We start from the raw sequence: 27177 nt of genomic DNA, 5'->3' as shown, positions 1-27177 counted from the left end.
GTGGCGCAATCTCGGCTCACTGCAAGCTCCGCCTGCCGGGTTCACGCCATTCTCCTGCCTCAGCCTCCCGAGTAGCTGGGACTACAGGGGCCTGCCATCTCCCCCGTACAGTTTTTTGTATTTTTTTTTAGTAGAGACGGGGTTTCACCGTGTTCGCCAGGATGGTCTCGATCTCCTGACCTCGTGATCCACCCGTCTCGGCCTCCCAAAGTGCTGGGATTACAGGCTTGAGCCACCACGCCCGGCCTGCTCAGGGCCTTTTACATGCCACTGTTGTCCCTGACCTTCCATGTGTCCTCCAAGTCCTTCACTGAAGTACTTTTTTGTTCACTATTTATCCTCACACACATTATTTCCATCTCCTAAACACATTCCTCAAAGACAGTCCTTAAGTCACAGACTTCCATCAGGTGCTTTAAAAGGGACAAAAAGAAGGCCTGGTGTGGTAGCTCATGCCTGTAATCCCAGCACTTTGGGAGGCAGAGGCAGACAGATCACTTGAGCCCAGGAGACCAGCCGGGGCAACATGGCAAAACTCCATCTCTAGCAAAATTAAAATAAAATATTAGCCAGGCAGTGGAATGCGCCCGTAGTTCCAGCTACTCAGGAGGCTTAGGTGGGAGGATCACCTGAGCCGAGGGAGGTTGAGGTTGCAGTGAGCCGCGATCACACCACTACACTCCAACCTGGGTAAACAGAGCGAGACCCAATCTCAAATAAATAAATAAGAAATAAATAAGGCTTGAGGAGTATCTCATTTTTAATGATAGAATTTCATTTTCTAGTAGCCAGAAGTAGTTAAAAACTAAACTTTCCCAATCATTTGTTGTACAGGAGAAGCAGCGTTCCCAGGATGGGACTGTGGGTTACGGGGGTTACGAGGGTAGGCTGGCAGTACCACTGCCCCACCTTCACGGACTTGCCTTCTGGCTGATGTCACAAAGGCTTTCCAAAATTTAATACATAATGCTTACTAGACAGATTGAGTCAAACTCTTCCAAACAGATCCACTGAAATGGTCTTACCTCTGTTTCTGAAAGAAGTGTTTTTAGTCTTGTCAAATCCTTTGTTACCATCCCATTCTGAAAGGGTGAATAAAAAAGAGAAAAACCAATTAGTATATTAGTTCTTTATTATGGCAACTTAGCTCAATTCCTCTGTTGTTTCTGAAGTTTATTTGTAAAAAACAATGTTATCCTCATCCCTCATCGCTACTACTATTAACAATGATAATAAAGCAACACATCTACAAGGAAAGTTTAAAAGGTTAACAGGAAAAACTATACAGAGTGCCTTTTCTGGTAAGTAAAACCACTGTATTCACCTTACATTAATTAAAATTAATTCAAGAAAATATTAACAACAGGCACCACCACAGAGCAAGATAGCATAAATGAAAAGGAAAATAATCTATAGCTGTTTTTAACCTTTTCCCTAAGATTAATAAGCTTTTATGTACAAAATGGTGAACTCAGCCATGATTCAGAAAGATTCATAAGCTGATCACACCACTTTAAAAATGACTCTTTAATAAAAGGAAAATACTTTTCTGAAATCTAAATTTCATTTGAGATTTAAAAGCAAATTACTCTTTACTAGTTTTAAATTTAAAACAACAGGTAAAACTGTAATATACTTAACTTATACAGAAAAGCCCTTTAATGACAATCTTAATAACAAAGAAGAGATATATTCCTTTATCATCTACTTAGAACTAAATAGCTATATAATTTTCTATGCTAATAAATTTTAGCTTTTAAGTTCATTTGTGAATCTGGTGAAATCAAAAGACACTGACAAACATAATTAAACAAGTCACTGCACAATAATTCCTTAGAAAATAACTATCCCGAGATGGGCCAATACATTACACTCAAAAATATACCACCAAGTACTTTCCTAACTTCTTTTTAACCAAATACAGTTCTTTAATATTTGCAGTAAAAGCACAAATCTGCCTCCTAATTTTATCACCTATATCAATTCAGAAGAATAGGTAAGATACAGGGAATTCACACAGCAGAGCAAAGTATACATATACTTTCTTGCTCTGTTTCTCATTACGATTCTTGAAAATTATCAACAAATTTCATAAGCTACGAATTGGTTTTTAAAAAAAAGGTTATAGCTCTTTTCTTCCACTTTCTACAGATTATCAATTCCAAAGTTTCAAAAGTAGTCTTTCAACTATCTCAACCAAAAAGAAGCCAAAAAATTAAACACAGTGCTGAGCAAGTGGCACATGCCTATTGCCCTAGCTATTGAGGAGGCTGAAACAGCATCACTTGAGCCCAAGAGTTCAAAGCTGCAGTGCACTATGATCACCCCCTGTGAATAGCCACTGCACTCCAGCCTCAGCAATATAGCAAGACCCCGTCACTTAAAAAAATCAAATGCTACATTTACAAAATTGATTATAAAGTCTGAATAGAGTTAGCTAGTTCCATCAGAGAGGTTATGGATATTACTTACACACATATGAAAAGAAACAGAAGCCCTTATTACTTAGTCTGGATAGATTTAAACATTTATGAAATAAATTGTTGAATTTAAGAACTCTATCAGATCATATGTCCACATCAGCATTTTAAAACTCAGGCTCTGTTAAATCCTATCTTCAAAGAAAATCACTTAGTTAACCTAAATTATTTTAAAGTATCTATAATTCTTATACATATAATCACAAACTACAAGAATCAATAATTAAACATCAGTTTGGTCTTGAAAAAAGAAGAGGGGCTCACGCCTGAAATCCCAGCACTTTGGGAGGCCAAGGAGGATGGATCACTTGAGCCCAGGAGTTCAAGACCAGCCCGGGCAACACGATGAGACCTCGTCTCCACAAAAAGTCAAAAATTAGCAGGGATGGTGGTGCGCATCTGTAGTCCCAGCTACGCAGGAGGCTGAGGCAGGAGGATCGCTTAGGCCTAGGAGGTTGAAGCTGCAGTGTGCAGTGATCACACCACTTCATTCAGCCTAGACAACAGACTGAGATTTTGTCACAAAAAAAAAAAAGAAAGAAAGAAGAGAAAAACAGGTATTACATCTCAGGATACTCGTGAATTTTGCTTTCTAATAAGAACTAAGAGAAAAAAAGATACACTTTTTTTCCCACAATATACCTAAGGAATCAAATAAAAATCTGTTTTCAGGCATACAAAATTAGAGCTTATCAACATACCAGGGACTCTCCCGTCAGTGACTTGGCAAGAATGGTGGATATAGGTTGGAGCTTCCCTTTCAGCTGCATGCAGCAAAGCACTGCCCGAAAGGCATCCTCTCCCTTGGCCAGTCCTTCTCCCAGCACTGCCATGAAAGAACAGCCATCATTAACCACATGGACATTTAATGCACAATTTTTTTGATTATAGTATTAACACACTAGCACACGCATGGTTTTTTATATGTTAAAACAATAACTTCAAATACTAGAGGGAAGCAGTGGTATCTCTGTTCTGTCCAAAACAGGCATATAAGAACAAGAAAAAACATGCGGCAATAAACATATCGAACTTACAACCAGTTGAGATCAAAATCACAGGAAGAATCAATCCTAAAGCTCTCGAGGGAAAAATACTGTTCAACCTACGAACTGGGTAAACGAGGGCTTTTAAATTGCAGACTTAGCTGAATAAAGTTCTCATGTTTTTTACAGTGACATAAGACTGGGTACCATTAAAATGAATAAGAATAGAAACTGCAAATCTCAACTAGATATTCCTAAGCAATTAAGAATTAGTCTAGGGCCGGGCGCGGTGGCTCACGCCTGTAATCCCAGCACTTTGGGAGGCTGAGGAGGGCAGATCACGAGGTCAGGAGATTGAGACCATCCTGGCTAACACGGTGAAACCCCGTCTTTACTAAAAATACAAAAAATTAGCCGGGTGTGTTGGCGGCCGCCTGTAGTCCCAGCTATACGGGAGGCTGAGGCAGGAGAATGGCGTGAACCTGGGAGGCGGAGCTTGCAGTGAGCCAAGATCGCGCCACCGCACTCCAGCCTGGGTGACAAAGCGAGACTCCGTCTCAAAAAAAAAAAAAAAAAGGAATTAGTCTTTATCAAATCCAACAAGATTTACTAAGAATCCAATGGCCCAGTGGCCATAGAAAATGCTACCCAAATTGTTTGCAAGGGTTTGCAGATTTAATCTAACACAATCACGAGGATCATGTTTCTAACAAAACAGAATATACTCATTTTTATGTCATGTCATTTGAGATGATTTCTCACAGCAACTGCTAATGGTTCAACTAGCAGAGCAATCTGTATTCTTCTCTGCATTACTAAGTCCAAGGTTCTATTATTAGTTTGTACATACTTTAGCTTCCTTTGCAAGAAAATAATTTGCTGAAAGAAAATATTTTAGAAATTATTTTTTAAATTATTTCCAAGGAAATGTCTCTTTTAAGTATAGTATAACATACCATACATATAAAGTCCACTGGATCTGTTCATATTTTTGTTGTTATGAATATATCTTCTCATATTGTTTTTTATTACACAAACAAAAAAGTTCATCATAATCTCACTACTCAACAGTTTTCACTTATTCATTTTCTCCTCCAATTCTGATCAATATTCACATAATATTTACAATGACTGTAACTGATGCCAATATGACAGCTTGTATTCTACTTTTTTGCCCTCAGCACATTCAGTATTTTCCATCTGATCAGTGCCTATCATATTATTGGCTACATAATGTTCTATCAAGTAGATACATCAACTTATTTAACCCTTCCCTTGCAAGATAATTCCAATTATTAACTATTAAAAATAACACCATAAGAAAGATCTTTACATATACCCTTTATTGAATGAGATTACTAAATTGAAAGTTACAGTCTCTCTGTATTTGAAAGGGTTTTATTCAATTATTTTTAGTTTGGACAAATCCATTGTTTCAATCCATCCATATTACAGATCACTCATCTACTCAACAGTCACTAGATAATTCCAATTAAGTGAAAAACTCCAATAAGGTATCATTAAGAATCTCTCGAGTGTCTTACAAAGTTCCAAGGTAAGTATTCATTTCCCTCAGATCTTACTATTCCTAAAACTCTTCAAATCTGACCTTGGGCAAGTTACTTTATCTCTCTGACCCTCAGTGTGGCCATCTGTAAAATAGAAACATGTATAAATTTGCCATTAAAGATTAAATGAAATAATACATGTAAAATGCTCTTGCCAGGCATGGTGGCACCATACCTGTAATCCCAGCATTTTGGGAGGCCGAGGCGGGCAGATCACTTGAGGTCAGGAGTTCAAGACCAGCCTGGCCAACATGGTGAAACCCCGTTTCTACTAAAAATACAAAAATTAGCAGGCATGGTGGCAGGCACCTATAATCCCAGCTACTCGGGAGGCTGAGGCAGGAGAACTGCTTGAACCCAGGAGGCAGAGGGTGCAGTGAGCCGAGATCGCACCACTGCACTCCAGCCTAGGGGACAAGAGCGAAACTCCGTCTCAAAAAAAAAAAAATTGCTCTGAAGAAAAATGACACTCTACTAAGGTATGGATTAGTTACATCACTAAGCCTATTTCCTCCCCTATCAGATGGAGGTGACAGTAGCTACTTCATAAGGTTGTGATAAAGATTAATTATGCTAATTAGAAAAGTAGCAGTCTCCTGCATAAGTAAGAGTTTCCTACATATTACCTTCCCCTTCTAAAAATTTTACAGCAGTACTGAGCACTGCTGAGGAAATATCTTAGTTCATTTTTAGTAACTGAGATATTAAGAAACTAGTTGTCAAGAGCTGAAAACGTTTGCAGGAATGAAAAGTCTAAGAATATTTCAACCTCATATGATGTCACACTTAAAGAGTATTAAATCACATAACATTTTACAAACATGTTTCATAGATATTTGGTTTTGTATGAGGTATTTGCTGAATTTCATTTTGCAAAGTTGCTTCCACTACATTGCTGTATGAAAATCTTAATATTTGTCAAATTTATGTTTCCCTTTTTTCCATCTCTTTTTCAGACATGAAGTAGTACTGACGTACTTTCTTCCTGTTTCCCTTAAATGCAATTCAATTTATGTATGGGAAGATCCCATGTAAAAAACTATGGCATAGAAATAGTCAATAACTATAGATAAAAACCTCTCCTGCTACTGTATTGTATAACAAAATTAAATTGCAATGCTGCCAATCTAGTTCCTTATTACCTTGAAAAGGCTTGGGGGAAAAAAAAGTATGGCCTACTGTATTATTAAACTTGTCTTAGCTATAAAAATTGAACTTGCCAAAAGAGATGACATTAATAATATAACCTTGAACAACTATAAAAAAGTTACAGCTCCTTGCAGATAAATTCTCTTCCCATCAACTATGTGTGAGATTATACTGTGTGCACACAACTGTTCTCAAACTCAATTGTTCCTTTCTGTTTACTAGGAGTTACAAAGGAGGACTTCCGTCAGCTCACTGTGTATCTTTTTTGTGATATTTTCTAACACGTGAAATACGTCTTTCTTAGAATATTTTGGACTAGATACTGAGTAGTCTTAAAGGAGTAATATTCATTGAACTGTTTTGGCAAAATACATCTTTGCTGGGGTTCAATAGCCTCTGGCTATCACAAGGCAAGGATTAACAATTAAAATGCAATTCCCCTTGCTTGTAAAAAATTACCTACTTATTATAAGGAAAGTAATCTTAAAACAAGCTTATAGTAAATGTTGAGTATTATTCTCTACTGTTTTCAGTAATATGACCATATTAGGACTTTCTTGTTTTTTTTGTTGTTGTTGTTGTTGTTGTTTTTTGAGACAGAGTTTCACTCTTGTTGCCAAGGCTAGAGTGCAATGGCGTGATCTCGGCTCACCACAACCTCCGCCACCCGGGTTCAAGTGATTCTCCTGCCTCAGCCTCCCGAGTAGCTGGGCTTACAGGTGCCTGCCACCACACTCGGCTAATTTTGTATTTTTAGTAGAGATGGGGTTTCTCCATGTTGGTCAGGCTGGTCTTGAACTCCCAACCTCAGGTGATCCACCCACCTCGGCCTCCCAAAGTGCTGGGATTACAGGCGTGAGTCACACCTGTTCTTTTTTTTTTTTTTTTTTTTTTTTGAGACGGAGTCTCGCTCTGTCGCCCAGGCTGGAGTGCAGTGGCCAGATCCCAGCTCACTGCAACCTCCGCCTTCCAGGTTTATACCATTCTCCTGCCTCAACCTCCCGAGTAGCTGGGACTACAGGCACCCGCCATCCTTGCCTGCTAGTTTTTGTATTTTTTTTAGTAGAGACGGGGTTTCACAGTGTTAGCCAGCATGGTCTCGGATCTCCTGACCTCGTGATCCGCCCGTCTCGGGCCTCCAAAGTGCTGGGATTACAGGCTTGAGCCACCGCACCTGGCTTTTTTTTTTTTTTTTTTTTTTTTGAGATGGAGTTTCACTTTGTTGCCAGGCTGGAGTAGTGGCAATGATCTCAGGTTCACTGCAACCGCCGCCTCCCAGGTTCAAGCGATTACCGGTTAATTTTGTATTTTTAGTAGCGTGTTTCTCCATGTTGGTCAGATTGGTCTCGAAACTCCTGACCTCATGTGATCCGCGCTGCCTCTCCTCCCAAAGTGCTGGCGATTACAGGCATAAGCCACCACGCCCGCCTTTTTTTTTTTTTTTTTGGAGATAGAGTCTCAACTCTTGTCGCCAAGGCTGGAGTGCAGTGTCAGATTAGGCTCCATCTGGCAACCCTCCACCTCCTGGGTTCAAGCAATTCTCCTGCCTCAGCCTCACAGTAGCTGGTTAGCTGCGTGCTCACCCACACCTGGCGATTTTTGGCATTTGTTAATAGAGGACAGGTTTTCACCATGTTGGCTAGGCTGGGTCTTGAACTCGCTTGACCTCAGGTGGATCCACTCGCCTCAGTATCCCCAAAGCACTGGTACCACAGCGGAGTCACGTATACTGGACTAGGTTTTTATTTCATCAAATCCTTAGTTACTTCTGACGTTGTCTTATTAAAGAGCTTAGCCTAATGAAGGGTGATTTTTCCAAAAGCTTTCTAAAAAACTTTTTCATTACATACAAACTAAATCTTTAGGTCAGTAATGAAATAAAAATAACTCGGCCGGCGCGGTGGCTCAAGCCTGTAATCCCAGCCAACTTTGGGAGGCCGAAGACGGGGTGGATCACGATGGTCAGGAGATCAAGGACCATTCCGGCTAAACACGGTGAAACCCCGTCTCTACCAAAAAATACGAAGAAAAAAACACTAGCAGGGCAGGTGGCGGGTGCCTGTAGTCCCAGACTACTCGGTGAGGCTGAGGCAGGAGGAATGTGTAAAACCCGGGAGCGGGAGCTTTGCAGTGAAGCTGAGATCCAGCCACTTGCACTCCAGGCCCGGTGCGGACAGAGCGAGACTCCGTCTCAATAATAAATAAAATAAATATAAAATAAAATAAAATAAAATAACTCATTGCTTAGATATAATCATGCTCTCAGAACTAACACTTCAGAAACTGAATTTAAAATGAAAATAAAGGCCGAGCCTATAATCCCAGCACTTTGGGAGGCTGACGCAGGCGGATCACTTGAGGCCAGGAGTTAGAGACCAGCCTGGGCAACATGGCAAAATCCCATCTCTACTAAAAATAAAAAAAATTAGCCAGGTGTGGTGGCGCAGACCCATAATCCTAGCTTCTTGGGAGGCTGACTGCTTGTACCCAGGAGGCTGAAGGCACAGTGAGCTGAGATCAAGCCATTGCACTCCAGTCTGGGCGACGGAGCAAGACACTGTCTCAAAACAAAAACAAAAACAAAAAACAGCATGGATGGCTCTCAAGAGGACCATGGTGAGTGCAAAAAAGCCATCTGAAAAGGTCATATGCTGTATGATTCCATTCCAAATTCGCTGGTAATTTGAAGTACAAATACTGCCAAGTACAAAACACTGCTACTTTTTTTCCTAAAAGTGTTATTTAAAATAATCAAATTGCTTTTCCATGTTATCAACCTCATTTTGGAACAAAGAACCACAAATGAAGAGAAAACTCTTTATTACATTCTCAAAGTGGCAAAATTAGAGAGCTGAAGAACAGATTAGTGGTTGCCAAGGGTTAGGAAAGGTAGTAAGGAAGGGTGGTTGAGTGTGACTGTAAAGGAGTAGTACATTTCCTGAGAAAGAACAACAAAAAAAATTTAAAAAAAAAACTGTAAAAGGTAGGAGGCAGCACAAGGGAGATCTTCACGATGATGGAGCAGTTCTGTATCTTAATTGTGTTGGTGGTTAAATCAGTCTACACATGATCAAGATGACACAGAATACACACACTCCTTGTACTAATGTTAATTTCCTTGTTTTGATATGGTGCTAGTTACGTAAGATATAACAACTGGGGGAAAGTAGGTGAAGGGTACATGGGACCTCTGTACTATCTCTGCCACTTCCTGTGAACCTATAATTATTTCAGAATAAAGAGTTTGAAATAAATAAAGCTTATATATACATAAATTTTTTAAAAAAATAGTTTGTAACTGGATCCAACAAACAATGAATTAAGAAATGTTGTTAAGGCTGGGTGCAGTGGCTCACGTATGTAATCCCAACACTTTGGGAGGCCGAGGCAGGAGGATTGTTTGAGCCCAGTAGTTCAAGACACGCCTGGGCAACATGGCAAGACATCATTTCTACAAAAAAAAAAAAAAAAAAAAACACACACACACACACACACAAAAATTAGCTGATTGTGGTGGCATCTGCCTATAGTCCCAGCTACTTGGGAGGCTGGGGTGGGAGGATCACCTGAGCCCCAGAAGGTCATCAAAGCTGAGGTGAGCTGTGATCACACCACTGCACTCCAGCCTGGGTGACAGATTGAAACTCTGTCTCAAAAAAAAGAAAAGAGAAAAAAGAAAAAAGAAAAGAAAGAAGAGAGGAGAGGAGAGGCGACGCGAGGCAGGAAGGCAAGGCAAAGGCGAAGGCAAGGCAAAGGCGAAAGCAAGGCAAAGGCAAGGGCAAGCGCAAAGGCAAGGGCAAAGGCAAAGGCAAGGCAAGGGAAGAGAAGGGAAGTGAGGGAGGAAGGAAGGAAGGGAAGGCAGGAAGGAAAGAAGGTAGGTTGGTTGTTGAACTGCATCTCTATTTTGAAAGCCTGGGGAATTAACAAACAAAAACATGGTATGGCACAGGAGCTTAAATACTGAAATTCTTGTCTCCAGCACACTAATATTATAATTATTTAAGTGATCCTGAGGCTCAATTTTTTTCATTTCTAGAATAATACAGTTCTTTTTGTGCCTGTTTTCCAAGTTTTTAGGCTAAAGGAGATAAAAACATCTGCAAAATGCTGAAGTAGGCCGGGCGCAGTGGTTCACGCCTATAATCCCAACACTTTGGGAGGCCAAGATGGGTGGATCACCTGAGGTCAGGAGTTCAAGACGAGCCTGGCCAGCATGGTGAAACCCCATCACTACTAAAAACACAAAAATTAGCCGGGCATGGTGGTGGGCGCCTGTAATCCCAGCTGCCTCAGGAAGCTGAGGCAGGAGAATCGCTTGAACCCAGGAGGCAGAGGTTGCAGTGAGCCAAGATTGCGCCACTGCACTCCAGCCTGGGCAACAGAGCGAGACTGTCTCAAAAACAAAACAAAGCTGAAGTATACACAAGTAGTAGCTGAGGATAAAGCAAAGCAGCACGCCCTTTCAGATTAGAAAGACTTCAGTTCAAAACCACACTTCCACTCTGGACTGGCTCTGTGGTCTTAAGCAAGTAACTTACTCTCACAAAGTCTGTCTGCTCATCTGTAAAACTGGAATGATAATTTGACTAAACAACATATTTCAGAGGGCCCAACCCTGTGATAATTCTAAATAAATACTGTTACCCCATTCATTAAATATTTTTTGCAATAAGATTTTTAATTACCATAGAAACTATTTAATCAAAACTCTTCTGAGGGCCAGGTGCAGTAGCTCACACCTGTAATCCCGACACTTTGGGAGGATGAGGCAAGAGAATCGCTTGAAGCCAGGATCACTCAAGACCAGCCTGGGCAACAAAGCAGAACCCCATCTCTACAAAAAATACAAAACAAAAATTAATCAAGTGTGCTGGCACATACTTTGTTGTCCCAATTACTGGGGAGGCTGAAGCAGGAGGATCACTTGAGCCCAGGATTTCAAGGCTGCAATGAGCTATAATCGCGCCACTGTACTCCAGCCTGGGTGACACCATGACACGCCATCTCCAAATAAGCAAATTCTTTTGAGAAGAAAGATAGTTACAGATATCACTTCCTCCCCCAGAGAGAGTACAGAAATTTCAACCAATCGCCTATCAATTTGCCTTTCTAACAGTCAGCCTCTTTAACAGCAGTTGCTGATTACTGAATCCTTTACTTCACAGGCCAAGTCTCACAACAATAAACGTCAATAGACGACCCAAGCCCCTTTGTTTGCAATGATGACTTCTTACATTAACAAAACCCTCAGCTAGGGTTTACAAATCTTACAGCCTCATAAAAAATTTTCATTGATGTTTACGATGATTAAGTTTAACCTACATATTACAAGCGGTACAATACTCTTAGTTGATAAGATTACTTTCTTTTGATTTTACTTTCTCCATTTACATCATTCTTTTCTTAGTGTAAAAAAATGGCCAGGCGCAGTGGCTCACACCTGTAATCCTAGCACCTTGGGAGGCCAAGGCGGGCAGATCACGAGGTCAAGAGATGGTGACCATCCTGGCCAACATGGTGAAACCCTGTCTCTACTAAAAATACAAAAATTAGCCGGACATGGTGGCATATGCCTGTAGTCCCAGCTATTTGGGAGGCTGAGGCAGGAGAATCGCTTGAACTCAGGAGGCAGAGGTTGCAGTGAGCCGTGATCACGCCACTGCATTCCAGCCTGACGACAGAACGAGACTCCATCTCAAAAAAAAAAAGAAAAAGAAAAGTAAGTTTCCTATATAATGACTATTCCAAAGGCAAAAATAGAATCATTATTTCATCAAAGTTTTTGTGTTATGCCAAATACGACTGATGTTCAGACAATGAAAAGTGACTTAACTACCTCACTTACCCAGTTGTCACTGGCTTGGCAATCTTCACTATCCAGAATACAACAATGAACTTGGAACTGAAACCCAGGAACTTAAAAAGGTGCCCTTGGGTCCTAACTCAGAGTATGTTTACTCTTATTGAAGCAGAATTCCAGCTTTAAAATTTTATAGCCTTTAATCAGTTCCTGGTTTAAACAAATCAGCCATTAAAAAAAAAAACTTTGGGGACAGAAAAACAGGTAAATTTGATTAAGGACTGGACTTTAGATAGGTTAGGGAATTATTAGGGAATTACATCAATTCTATTATGCTAATAATAATATTGTGGTTATGCGGTCTTGATCTTATTTTTTAGAGAGGCATACTGAAGTATTTTGGGGTAAATGTCATGATGTCTTTATTCTTAAATATTTCAGAAAAATGAAGTAAATATGGCAAAACATTAGTTGTTCAATCATAGTTTTGAGAATATGAATGTTTATTATATCATTTCCTCTACTTTCTTGTATGTCTTACATTTTTCATATTAAAAAAGAAACAATGGGTTGGGCACAGTGGCTCACACCTATAATCCCAGCACTTTGGGAGGCCAAAGCAGATGGACCACTTGAGGTCAGGAGTTCAAGACCACCCTGGCCAACATGGTGAAACCCCTTCTCTACCAAAAATACAAAAATTAGCCAGGCGTGGTAGCAGACACCTGTAATCCCAGTTACTCAGGAGGCTGAGGCGGGAGAACTGCTTGAGCCCGGAAGGCAGAGGTTGCAGTGAGCCAAGATTACACCACTGCACTCCAGCCTGAACGACAGAATGAAACTCTGTCTCAAAAAAAGAAGAAAGGGGGAAGGGAAGGAAAATAAAAGATTGTTTTTTAATTCCATGATGAAGACTGCTGGTCTGATTTCCTAACCCACAGTAGGTCAGAAGCTGCAAGTGGACAGGGAGAATAGCTGCAATGAGGCATGTTGAGAGTTGCAAGGAATGCAAATTGATAGCCTGACAGTAAGAGAACAGACATCAAGACTATGCTGTAAGGCCGAGGCGGGCAGATCACCTGAGGTCAGGAGTTCAAGACCAGCCTGGCCAATAGGGTGAAACCCCATCTCTACAAAAATACAAAAATTAGCTGGGCATGATGGTGGGTGGCTGTAATTCCAGTTACTGGGGAGGCTGAGGTAGGAGAATTGCTTGAACCCTGGAGGCAGAGGGTGCAGTGAGCTGAGATCGCACCACTGCACTCCAACCTGGGCGACAGCGACAGCGAGAGATGCCTTCTCAAAAAAAAAAAAAAAAAGGCTACACTGTATATAAAATGCAAACATAAGAAGTCAACGGTCTGGGGTGCTTAAACTATGAGCTATCCATGACCATCCCTGGAAGCATCTTAGCATTACAAAACTATAACTAACAGAGGCTGAGGTTCACATGTTGCTTTTTATTACTGTCTAACCATAGTATTTCATCTTACACAAAAATAATGTTACTAAAAGTTGAAAAGAAAAAAATTACATGTAACAGCAGAACTCTACAACTATTAATATGCATGTATAATCTTGGCCAATATTTCCAAATGTGTATTTCAAATAAACAACTCTGGATATACTGCTTTTGGATTTATTTAAAAAATGACGATTTTCCAAGCTCTTATCACATAAACAGGAACAAGGAATGTGTAGAATGTAATTAATGAACTCCTTCCTTATTGCAAGCTAACCTATTTTTCACTTTTATACACAGCACTGCAATGACTACCACTCTGTATACAATATTTTCTCTCTTTTGGATTACTGATTTAGGATAGTATCCCAGAAATGAGATTAGTGGGCCAAGGGTATGAATATATTACCAAGTTGCATTCCATTCCATACTCCACCAATACCACAGAAGCATACTCATTTCATGACAACTTTATCTTAGGCAATGGATAAACTCATATTTTAGTGATTCAAAAGTTGTGAAATAGCACCTAATTTTAAAATGCTAAGTAAAACAGTTAACAGAATAATGCAACATATGTCCATATGCTCCTTCAGCATTTACTTTTGTATGACTTTCCCTAAGTCACTGAACTTTCTAAGACTTTCGTTTATACATCTTCAAAATAACAAGACTGCATCAATTTCACTAGTACTCAGGGCAATGAAAACTGAAGAGGAACTATTTCTCACACATGAGATTGGCAAAATTTCAACACTGACAGGTTTCAGTGATAGATTACAGACTGGGCAGTCTCGTCTATTGCTGTGGGTGTGTGCATCTGAAACTACTCTGACAGTGTCTATTAAAATTATAGGCAATCGCAGCACTTTGGGAGGCCGAGGCAGGCAGGTGATGAGGTCAAGAGATCGACACCATTCTGGCCAACATGGTGAAACCCTGTCTCTACTAAAAATACAAAAATTAGCTGGGCATGGTGGCGCATGCCTGTAGTCCTAGCTACTCAGGAGGCTGAGGCAAGAGAATCGCTTGAACCTGGGAGGCACAGGGTGCAGTGAGCTGAGATCGCACCACTGCACTCCAGCCTGGCGACAGAGTGAGACTCCATCTCAAAAAATAATAACAATAATAATAATAATAATAATAATAAAATAAAATAAAAAGTGTACATACTCCTTAACCCAGAAATCCAACTTTTAAGACTATCCTATAAAGGGCAACAATAAGAAAGAACCTGTTTATTATAGGATGGTTTATAATGACAAACCAGAAAAGCAGAACCACCTATGCCCATCAATATGGGAATGGTTGAATAAAGAGCAGCACAACCACGCCACGGAATATTAAACAGGAATTGGAGCCAGTGTATTAATTTAGAACAATATTCATGGTATACTGATATGTAAGAAAGCAAGCTGCTAGGTGATGATCACAATATAACTCTTTTTTAATTTTTAAAGGAAAAACTCTCTATGTATCATAAGCACTTATGTTTGTCACTATAAAGGCACAGAAGACCTTTCTCATACAGCAAACTTATAACAATAATTTCTTCAGATGGGGGAAGGATAAATTATTCCTCTATATTATTTAACTTATTACTGTTTGCTCATTGTAATTTTAAAATTCCCATAGATAGCAGGGATTTTTTTAAAGGAAAATTCTACTAGATATCTCTTAATTTCTAGTTAACTTTCAAAGCATATAATTCTAGGAAATGAGGTGAACAAAGGTCAAAGAATCTTTAATGAATGGTTAAATTATGTTCAACGGCCACAACAGTATGTAATATAGTTTTGTAAAGTTTACAGCAAACATAGTTAATACTTTTTTTTTTTTTTTCAGACAGAGTCTCACTCTGTCACCCAGGCTGGAGTGCAGTAGCACAATCTTGGCTCACTGCAGCCTCTGCCTCTCAGGTTCAAATGATTTGCCTGCCTCAGCCTCCCGAGTAGCTGGGATTACAGGCACGTGCCACCATGCTTGGTTAATTTTTGTATTTTTAGTAGAGACGGGGTTTCACCATATTGGCCAGGCTGGTTTTGAACTCCTGACCTCAAGTGATCCACCCGCCTCAGCCTCCCAAAGTGCTGGGATTACAGGCATGAGCTACCACGCCCGGCCTAATACTTTTTAAAGTGTTAACACAAAGGAGTAAGCAGGGGAAAAAAAAATTTAACTCGTGTTAAATATCTCAGCACCATTACCCCCAAATTCTGGATGAATGAAACACTGCATTATTCAAATCGCTGAATTCTGCAAACAATTCCACCAAATGTGTGTGAGAATGTACAGTGAACTCTTCTCCCACTCACTCCTAGATTCATTCTAGTAAACAGCAACAACCACAAAGAAAAGGATTCCTATGAGTACTTGAAGAGCAAGAATCTTATTAATCTCAATTTCCTGCCTGAAACAGGAAACCAAGCGTGGTGGCTCATGCCTGTAATCCCAGCACTTTGGGAGGCCAAGGTGGGCGGATCCCTTGAGCCCAGGAGTAAGAGACCAGCATGGGCAACACGGTAAAACCATCTCTACAAAAAATAAAAACATCAGCTAGGTGTGGTGGCACACATCTGTAGTCCCAGCTACTTGGGAGGCTGAGGCAGGAGGACTGCTTGAGCCTGGAAGGTAGAGGCTGCAGTGAGCTGTGATCACCCCACCCCACTCCAGCATGGGAGACAGAGCAAGACTCTGTCTCAAAGAGGAGGGGAAAAAACAGGAAAAATTACTAAAGAGCATTCTAGCTAGTCTCCTCTCTAAGGAAGATCTTCTGATCAACAAGGAAAGATATTTTAGGAGGGACAGGCCCATCCTTTCCACGTATCTAGGTAAGCTTAACATTTTATTCAATGTGAGTTACATTTCTTAAACTTTGGCCCTTGTGACTAGAACTATTCAAACTTTTTTTTTTTTTTTTTTTTTTTTTTTGAGATGCAGTCTCGGAATCTCGCTCTGTCGCCCAGGCTGGAGTGCAGCGGTACGGTAACAGTTCACTGCAACCTCCGCCTCCCGGGTTCAAGCGATTCTCCTGCCTTAGCCTCCCAAGTAGCTGGGACTACAGGCATGCGCCGCCACGCCCAGCTAATTTTTGCAGTTTTAGTAGAAATGGGGTTTCACCATATTGGCCAGGCTGGTCTCAAACTCCAGACCTTGTAATCCGCTCACCTCGGCCTCCCAAAAAGTGCTGGGATCACAGGCGTGAGCCACCACACCCGGCCTCACACAAACTTTAAAAGGACACATCATCAATATTCCCAGGGGAGTGACAAGAACATAAACATTCATGAGTAACAGCAATGTTCACAGGTATGCCCAGCTTAGTGGGAATGTCATCATCCAAATCAGTCACTAGCCCCCACAGTAAGGTGGGCTTTTTAAACATTATCATCACTTTTTAAATTAGCACCCCCCCAAAAAAAAAAATCAAACCTTAAACATGTTCAGTTCAATAATTCAAAAGAGTCTCACTTTTAAACATACCATGTCTACAATCTTCATCAGCTTGCACATAATTTTCTGCAAAACAAAATACAAGATAAGTATTTCAAGAGCTGCTTTTAACAGAAATGTTGTCAAAGGGAAACTTGGCTTTGTTTCAAAGTTTAATCATTAATGTTGTAAACTTACTATTCACAGAGCAAAGCTAACACATGTGCCCTCTGAGGATTATAGGGCACTCTACAAATAAACGTCATAGCGTACTTCCTAGTCCATGGACCCCAAATCCTACTTCTCACCTTCTCTAACTCACCAGCACCTCCTTCCCCACCAATAGCTTTACTGAGAAAACTGAAGCCACAAGAAGAGAATTTTTCATAGACTGTCACCGTGTCTCCCGACTTCCCAGCATACACTCTGTCTTCCTTCTACCTGTTAACAGACATACTATCGTGCTCCTTTCTAAAGTCAACCTACACCTGTGCAGATCAACTCAGCCGCCTACGCAGGTACAGCAACTCCAGCAAGCCTCCTCGACTTGTCCTAAATCATTAATTTTTTGCTTTTGATTGGCTCATTTCTATACAGAAATACAGTTATTTCTCCCATCTAAAAAAAAAAAGTCCCTTGACTTTATCTCTCCCACTATCTACCATTCCTTTTCTTTTCCTTCTCCTTTCTTTTTCTTTTTTTCTCTTTGGTGTCTCTTCATGGCAAAACTCCTCAAGAGTTGTCTATGTTGCTGTATTTCAATTCCTTCCTCCAATTCTCTCCTAAGCTCTCTTTTTAAGCAGACTTTCACCCACTACTCCAAGGAAGCCACTCTCATGAGATCACCAGTGACCTCCACTGCATCCACATGGACCCACACGATTCACATGTGCCCACTCAGACTCATTCTCATGGCTTTCTTGGCAGCTGCTGACACCACTCAACATTTCCTCACTTGGACACACTTCCTTCCTTCACGTGGCTACCACGACTCCTTACTCTCACACTTTCCCCCTTCCTCAGGGTTGCTCTTTAGGTTGCTTTGCAGGTTGTTGCTCTGCTCCCCAACCTCTTGACACTGTAGCAGCCCAAGACTCGGCCCTCAGTCCTCACCTCTTCTCTATAATGCTCATTTTCCCTTGGTGATTCTACACAGGCTCAAGATGTCATACAGCACTTCTGTCCCACACTTTTCAATGAATCTCTCTCCCAAATTCCATACGTGCGTATCTGACTGCTTACTCAGCATCTTCAGCTGGGTATCTGAATGACATCTCAAACTCAGTATGTCCAAAACTCAACTCCCACCTTCCCCAACAAAACCTCCTCCCCAGCTGTAGCCGTCTAACCTCAGTTGAAGGAAACACCATTCTTCCAATTGTTCAGACAAAAAGAATCGAAGTAAATAACTGCGATTGCTCCCCCTCGTTCCCCGCGTTCAATACATTAGGAAACCTGATTGCTTCTATTTTCAATGTATAAACCAAAACCTAGCTTTGGTTCTTCTCACTGTCTCCACTGCTACCATTCTGATCTGAGCCACTCTGGCGTGGATTATTCTAATAGTCTCCAACCTAGTCTCCTTGCATCAACGCTTATCCCTTTACAGTTTATTCTCAGCACAAAAGTCAAACAATTCCTGTTAAATTAGATCACGCCACTCCTCTGCCTAAAGCCCTGCAATTAGCTCCCCAACTCACAGAGAATAAAAACCAAAGTCTTTACCATGAGCCAGCAGGCCCCACAGGCTTTAGTCCTCCCACCTCTCCACCACGTGCACTCTATTCTGGCCAAACTAACTCCTAGCTGCTACTCAAGCACAGCAGGCATGCTTCTGCTGCTGGGTCTGTTTCCACTGCCTGCAATGCTCTTCCACCAGCTTTACACATGGCTCAACCCCTTGCCTCTGGTTATCACCTTCTCAATGAGGCCTGCCTTGACCACTCTATTTAAAATGGTAACCCCATCTCTAACCCCAATATTCCCAACCTCCCCTGCGCTGTTCTCCTTTTTTCATGCAGTTACTACCTTTTAACAACTTATGGTGGTTTTTTTTGGTTTTTTTTTTTTTTTTTTTTTGAGACAGAGTCTCGAAGTCTCACCCTGTCACCCAGGCTGGAGGAGTGCAGTGGTGCAATCTCGGCTCACTGCAACCTCTGCCTCCTGGGTTCAAGCGATTCCCCTGGCTCAGCCTCCTGAGTAGCTGGGATTACAGGCACGTGCTACCATGCCAGGCTAATTTTTGTATTTTTAGTAGAGACAGGGTTTCACCATGTTGGTTAGGCTGGTCTCAAACTCCTGACCTCGTGATCCACCTGCCTCGGCCTCCCAAAGTGCTGGGATTACAAGTATAAGCCACCGTGCCCAGCCAGTGTTTATTTTTTATAATGTTTATTGTTTATTTTCTGTTCTCCTACTAGAAAAAGTATCATAAAGAAGAGACTTTTCTTTCTCTTTCATCAATATATATAACAAGAACCTAGAACAGTGTCTAGTACACAGTACATACTCAATAAATACTTGTTGAGTGAGTGCATAGTCCAAAATGCCCTAAAGTAGTACAATTTTCAAAGTTCAAAAACATAGTTACCTTGCCATCAAAGATACTCAGCAATCACCAGCCACTTCACTCACATCTCGTCGGCCCAGAATTAGCTATTTGTATCGTCCCCACTCAATGAAAAAGGCCATTTTACATAGTTCAGCATTGGCTTATTGACAGTGTTTACTCACCAGTTGCAAAAATGAGGCAATTCTGTAGAGAAGACTCTCGATTTTGATGCGTTCTATTTCCAAAGGACAAGGCCCTGTGAAGTCTGCCATGGAGTACTGGCCTAGAGAAAGAAGGGCCTCTGTGCAGTGCTTGAGGGCCATTTCATAGTCCTGCCTCTTAAGTGATTCACATGCTTGTTCACATGACTTTTCCGCTCTTCTGTCTTCCATGACTCAGGGACAAAAATCCTACAGACAGGGAGAAAGAACAAGAGAAGGTTTTTAAAACTTATTAATTATAAATTCTAGCCCCATTCCTATCTCAGCTGGCTTAATTATCTATCTGAATACTCTCAGCTAGCCTTTTGATCAAGGTCATGGCTAAGCAGCAGCTATTGATGCTACAAAATCTATACTTCTCTTTGATATTTTATGAAGTCTTTACTAAGATTCAAGCAAAATGTCAATCATAAGCCAAGATCATACCAACAATATAACAAATTTATAAATGAGACAAATTTAGAAATGAAATATGACTGTGAATATTGCAAAGTATCCAACAAACCATAAAGGATTCCCTTTCTTAACCAAAGGGACAGAAACGTTTCATATCCAAACCTCCAAATTTCAGTTTCCTAATTTCATTCTCACAGTTCTGTGACCATGATTGCAGAAAACTAAAATCTATACCATGCAGGATTATTTCCCACCAATTAAAAAACTGGTTGGAACTGTTTGAACTGTCCATTAATTCAATTCAACAAACATTTCTCGAGGGCTAGGCCCTGTGCTAGCAGCAATGAATACAAAGACAGGGCATGTCATCACTGCTTTCAAGAAACTCAGATTCTAGCAAGAAAGGCAAAGCACAAATGAACAATTACAAAAAAGACTTATTCCATCTGCCTAAAGGAATGAGCTGATTGCAAAAGGTGAACAGGAGTTCACCATACAGATGATAGAGAGAGCAAATGCGAGCTTTTCAGAGAGAAGAGTTCAAGTGAAATCACCAACGGCAGAAAATACACAGCCTAAACTCAAGGTACAGCAGAAGAGTAAGAGAAACTATGAATGACCTCAAATGCCACAACAAGAAGCGAGGGTTTTATTCCATAGGCAATGGAACAAGATGAAATTTTTTAAATAAGGAAGGAATCTATCAAATATAAGTCCGACTAGCTCTATAAAGAACTGGTTAGAAGCAGAAGAAACCACAGGCTTGCCACAGGGGAAGAAATGGCAAGCACTGCCATTAGTAAGAGATCACTAAAATAGTCCAAGTAAGAAATAGCAGGAATTTACACATTGTTTCTCCCTAGCTATATCACTTATAGCAGGAGCAGTAAACTTGGACACAGAAGACCGACATCATTTGACCTGACATTCACAATACTGTTACAAACAGTCACTCTTGCTGACCATCTCTGTCAGACTTACAGATTGCTTTCCACGCCTGCATCCACCTTCTCTCTCTCCTGCTCTTCCCTACCTTCCACCTTAACCAGCTGGCTTCCTGGTACTTCTTTGTCCCTTCCGCCTGCCTCCAGCCTACATATACATTCTCTGCCAGCCTTCCCGCCTTTGATAATGACACATGGGCCCTGTCCTCTCCTCACTGTGCTACAGCCATTTGCTGCCAATAAACTGCAGTGCAAGATGAGGGGAGAAAAGTCATTGATGGGCAGCCCATAGAGAGTGGCAAGAGGCAAGATGACAGACATCTGAAGAGGTCTAAGCCCCTTTAGCTTTTGAGATTCTTGGTCTACCAAAACAGTAGAAACAGCTAGGCAATGAGTTAAGGAAGAGTTCAAACAGGACTTCAACAGTATCTGTCAGCATTTGTTCAATACTGGGGATTTACACATGTGGTACAATATAATATTCCCTACTTTTCTCAGTTTGGAATTTTTAATTTTAACACTTTTTTTTGGGACAGGGTCTCACTCTGTTACTAGGCTCGAGTGGAGTGGCACAATCACTGCTCACTGCAGCCTTGACCTGCCAGACTCAAGCAATCCTCCTAACTCAGTATCACAAGTAGCTGGGACTACAGGAATGCACCACCACGTCCGGCTGAATTGTTTTTATTTTATTTTTGTAGTGACGGGGTCTCCCTATGTTGCCCAGCCTGGTCTCAAACTCCTGGGCTCAAGCTGTCTTCCCGCTTCAGCCTGCCAAAGTGCTAGGATTACAGGTGTGAGCCACTGCACCAAGCTTAAATTAACATTTTATATAAAAAGAGAAATCTAATTGTGTTATTAAGATAATCTCCCCCCCCCCTCCGCCGCCCCTCCAAAAAGAGTACTTACCTTTGGTTTTCTACATGGTTTCCATTTAAACTTCCTCAGGGGGCGGGGGAAGGGGCTGTAATTCCCAGTTTAGTTTAAGGGTAAAGGGATTTAAATATTTAAGTCACAGTTGGTATGTATGCTTCTTATACAAACATATATTGATGTGGGTGAAATCAATTATTCAACAAAAGTCAAAAACAATTTCTTTATCACTACAGCAATGTTGCCCATTAGACAATGAGTGGCATTACAAAAGAATTACTAACTTATGATCTAGTCCAGATATAAAATATCAACACTATTAACATTTTGGGCTTAATAATTTTTTGTTGTGGGCCGTTGTGTGCACTGTAGGTTATTTAGCAATCATTATCCCTAGTCCCTACCAGCTGATGCCAGCAGCACATCCCCTGACTTGTGACAACCAAATATGTCTCCAGTAAACATCTGTAGAGGGTAAAATCAGTTCTAGTTGAGAACTACTAACGTAGACAAGCACACACTGCTTGCCAGATAACAGCAACACAAGATTCATAAGTCCATGGATACCAGAGGCCCTAGAATTAGCAAATCTTCCCTACAGAACTCCCAGCTCACATCCAGACAAATAATACAAAAAGAAGTAGTAAGAAAACAAAGCTAATAATGTACCAGCTAAAATCTTTCTTAGGAATGAGTATAGCACAGTGATCCAGAGCACAGACTAGGAGCCAGAGGACCTGTGTTCAGAATTCACCAGCTGCACCACTCTCCAGCTGCATGGCCTGAGGCAAGTGGGTTTACATGGATTATTTCAACTTGCTCACCTCTAAATTGGGAACACAACTAATACCTACCTCCTAGGGTTACTGTAAGGATTAAGTGAAATAATACCTATAAAGTACTTAAAAGAATGCCTGGGACATAAGTGCTCAATAAGTGTTAGCTATTATTATGTCCCTAAAATTCCTTATTTTCACTTTATATAAAGCTTTTTGGGGGGCGGGGGGGCGGAAAGAGTCTCGCTCTGCAGCCCATGCTGGAGTGTAGTGGTGCAATCATAGCTCCTGTAGCTTCACACTTCGGAATGATCCTCCTGCCTCAGCCTCCCGAGAAGCTGGGACTACCGGTGCATGCCACCACAACTGGCTGATTTTTTTTTTATTTTTTCGTAGAGACAGGGTCTCACTGTGTTGCCTAAGCTAGTCTTAAACTCTTCGCCTCAAAAGATCATCCCGCCTTGGCCTCCCTAGCCTATATAAAGCTGAAATCACTTTACTGATCTCAACATACAATAGAGTACAAACAATAAAGTATTATTCTATGTAATTACTTTACCTACTTGACAGAGGAATTATTTTCACCTATTTTCTCCATCTCAATACACCGGTAATGATTACGCAAAGAACAGCCATTGGAGAAATAAGTGTATCTGTAAGTCACTGATAAGGATTAGCTAAACCCTAAATCTGGCTATGAGGGATGATCACAAAGACTACTATCAACATTGATCCCCAAGCATATTAGTCAGAGAGATCTTGGTAACATTAATATATAAGTAGAGATTAAGGGCAGAACTATGAATTTCAGGAGCTTTGAGAGGAAATGACTCAATTTATGACCCAGGTGCCTTCCTCAGAAGTGAATATCTACCCCGATTACCTTTGTTAATCAGGTCCTGATACCTAGTTTCCAAGGTCTACCTGAATCACAGTAGGGTCACCTAGCTGTAGTGTGGAATTCAATCCAATGCATGCTCCGTTCAGCTGTTTTTTCGAGTTTTTCAGAAAACAGCATGACCTTACTGTACCCACTCCTTCTGAAGAAGCTAAAGTGGTTTATCAAGCATAAAAGCAAAACTGTCAAAGTCAAAATGAGAAAACATCTCAGGCCATGCTAAAATGGACTGTGGATAATACACAGTGAGAGATCTAGAAGTACTTCTAAACAAGGCCAGCTCCCAGATACACTTCAAGAGTGTAGCTGACACCCCTGTCTAGGACATACCGATACATCTGTATCTATTGTATGTGATCCTGCTACCTGAACCTAACAGCCAGATTCAAGGGCAGATACTAAGTTGGGTCTCTAAGGATTTTTCCCATGGGGACAGAGTGGCCCAGGGAATGGAAGTCACTGGAGCTGAGTCACATTAGGCACACTAACGTAGGAAGAAGCATCACATTCGCCCATTGCTGAGGTCCACCCCATCTGTCTTGACTCTTTCTCTTCCTGTTCAAAATTATCCAAACTTGGCTGGGCGTGGTGGCTCACGCCTGTAATCCCAGCCCTTTGGGAGGCAGAGGCGGGTGGATCACAAGGTCAGGAGATCAAGACCATCCTGGCTAACACAGTGAAACCCTGTCTGTACTAAAAATACAAAAAATTAGCCGGGTGTGGTGGCACGTGCCTGTAGTCCCAGCTACTCGGGAGGATGAGGCAGGAGAACTGCTTGAACCCAGGAGGCGAAGGTTGCAGAGAGCTGAGATTGCACCTTTGCACTCCAGGCTGGGCGACAGAGCAAGACTCCTTCTCAAAGAAAAAAAAAACTATCCAAACTTCTATCAAAAGAACATAAAACACTAATTTCCTGCAAACTCCTATCCCTGTGAGAAACACTGACTTGGAGGATGTGACTTCACAAGCAAGAAAGCTGAAATCAGAAACCAGCACTCTAATCTAAATCCACTAACTCCTCTGATCTGCTGCTGACCTATAAAAAGAGACTAATACCATGCAATGAACATTAGTTGTTTTGCCACCAAATACCCATTCCCTTTCCTGGTAATAAAAGCCCACAATTTTCCTCTGAGAATTCACCTCCCCCCATCTCTCAGACCATGTGGTTCCTGAAGAGCATCCACCAGGATGTGGGGTGGCATGTGACACTAACTGGCCAATACGAGCCTCCCAGTCCTGAACACAGGGATTGGCTCAGGGTAGGACATATGACCCTGTAAGAGCCAATGAGACACCACGAGACTTGCTGAGGCTTCTGGGAAGGAAACTGATACTCCTTCCAGCTGAATCTAAATTCTGAGAAGCTACAGGTGGTTGAACATACCGCAGCCATTTTTCTTACAGTGTCAGTAACTGAAGTCTATACAAGAAAAAGCAGAGCTGATTCACAGGGAGAAACTGAGTCCTGAAGATATCACCTGACCCCTGAATCCAGCTCTGGCTAGCTGTGCCTGGACTTCGAAGTTAGGTAAGCCAAGAAACTTTTTTCCAGCTGAAGTTAGTTTAGGTTGGTATTTCAGGCAGTTGGAACCAAGACAGTCTTAACTTAGATAATTTGATCAGTACCAAATGAGCTGATAATTGTCTTGTAAAACAGTGTATACACGATTATTAATAACAATGATTGTGTTATTTATTACTAATAACAGTAAGTGTAAAGAGAAAAAATAAGTGAGTATGGGAGACAAATGGCTTAGTGTGATATATGATTCTTCTGTGTCTTAAAAATATAAGCCTAGCTTTCCATGCCCATAGTGCTCACGCAAACACAGTAAACGTTGCTAAAATCCACCAGACTTTCTGTAAGAAGTATGGCAAGCACCAACCCCACAAAGTGACACAGTACAAGAAGGGCAAGTATTCTCTGTATGCCCAGGGAAAGTGGCGTTATGACAGGAAACAGAGTGGCTATGGTCGAAAAACTAAGCCAATCTTCCAGAAAAAGGCTAAAACTACAAAGAAGACTGTGCTAAGACTTGAGTGTGTTGAGCCCAAACAGATCTAAGAGAATGCTGGCTATCAAAAATATCTAAGCATTTTGAACTGGAAGGAGATAAGAAGAGAAAGGGTCAAATGATCCGGTTCTACATGTCTTTTATTATGAAGACAACAAAATCTTGAGTTTATGTTCAAAAATATTATATATACATATATAAGCCCAAAGCATTTGTTTTAACAACTTATAAAGTTACTTCAGTAATAACAACAAGCTTTTACTGAATGTTCATTGTCGATTACATGTACATAATCTAATTTAATCCTCACAATGACCCTATAAAGTAGATATTAGAATTGTTATTATTATCATTCCCATTCACAGATGAGGAAACTGAAGCACAGAGTTAACTTACCGGGTAAGTTAACTCTCCCAGTTACACTGTAAACGACAGAAGCAGGATTCAAGTCAAGGCAGTCCGACAACTCCTACTTTTAGCCATGACACTGATTCTGAGCCCACAAGCAACTAAGGTTCTAATGCTATTCCAACGGAGTAAAAACTCAAAGTCCAGCACTCCCAAAGCACCAAATGTGACAGTAAAATATCATCTTTTAATTCTGAAACAGAGTTAACATAGTTCTGCATTATAAAAAGTATGTCTGTGTTAATAACCACGTTAGTGATTACCATTTTAAAAAATGTAAACACACACACACACACACACACACACACACACACCCCTAAGCCAATTATCTCCTTGGTTAAGCAAAAGTCCTATGTGTCTCAAGATGAAGGAGTGTATTAATTAGTACCATCTTTCCATAAAATGGTAACATTTGCATCCTTCCACAAAAGTCAACTTTCAGAGAGTATCCAATCCCTAAGTTAATTTTTACCACTTTTATAAAACAGAAACTTGTTCTAAAATTGATTCATCTTACCACAGTCTGACAAAAGAGAAAAATTGATAAATTTTACCAAAATTAAACATTTTTGTACTATGAAAGACACTGTTAAAAGAATGAAAGACAAGCTAGAGACTGGGAGAAATTTTGTGCAAATCACTTATCTGAAAAAGGATTCCGGTCTGAACATATAAAGAACTCCCAGCCAGGTGCGGTGGCTCACACCTGTAATCCTAGCACTTTGCGGGTGAATCACCAGGTCAAGAGATCAAGACCATCCTGGCCAACATGGTGAAACCCCATCTCTCCTAAAAATACAAAAATTATCTGGGCATGGTGGTGTGTGCCTGTAATCCCAGTTACTGGGGAGGCTGAGGCAGAAGAATCGCTTGAACACAGGAGGCAGAGGTTGCAGTGAGCCGAGATCGCACCACTGCACTCCAGCCTGGCGACAGGGCAAGACTCCATCTCAAAAAAAAAAGAAAGGAACTCCCAACAGTCAACAAAAAACCAAACAAAATCTGGGCAAAAGATGTCAACAGATACTCTGCAAAGAGGATATAAGGATAACAAACAAGCACATAAAAGGATGTCCAGGCCGGGCGCAGTGGCTCAAGCCTGTAATCCTAGCACTTTGGGAGGCCGAGACGGGCGGATCACAAGGTCAGGAGATCGAGACCACGCTGGCTAATACAGTGAAACCCCGTCTCTACTAAAGAATACAAAAAAAAAAA

At 41.0% G+C, this 27177-nt stretch overlaps 1 protein-coding gene across 3 annotated transcripts in view; it reads right to left on the bottom strand.

Moving 5' to 3' along the window:
- Window positions 1–27177, bottom strand: part of HELZ (helicase with zinc finger) — a 173917-nt gene that overhangs the window by 128080 nt on the left and 18660 nt on the right. The window contains exons 4-7 of one of the 3 annotated variants that reach the window (XM_017855843.1): window positions 19607–19838; window positions 16929–16964; window positions 3182–3306; window positions 1026–1082 (exon numbers count right to left, since the gene is read on the bottom strand). In XM_017855843.1, coding sequence (XP_017711332.1) covers window positions 1026–1082; window positions 3182–3306; window positions 16929–16964; window positions 19607–19820 — 432 coding nt within the window. In that variant the 5' untranslated portion in view covers window positions 19821–19838. Of the gene's footprint in view, window positions 1–1025; window positions 1083–3181; window positions 3307–10868; window positions 10934–16928; window positions 18934–19606; window positions 19839–27177 lie in introns of those variants that run through there. The other 2 variants (XM_017855841.1, XM_017855842.1) reach the window with 2 other exon arrangements.

This window comes from Rhinopithecus bieti, unplaced genomic scaffold (genome assembly GCF_001698545.2).
Source record: "Rhinopithecus bieti isolate Rb0 unplaced genomic scaffold, ASM169854v2 scaffold_39870, whole genome shotgun sequence".
Classification (NCBI taxonomy): domain Eukaryota; kingdom Metazoa; phylum Chordata; class Mammalia; order Primates; family Cercopithecidae; genus Rhinopithecus; species Rhinopithecus bieti.
This window is presented reverse-complemented; position numbering and strand designations above follow the sequence as displayed.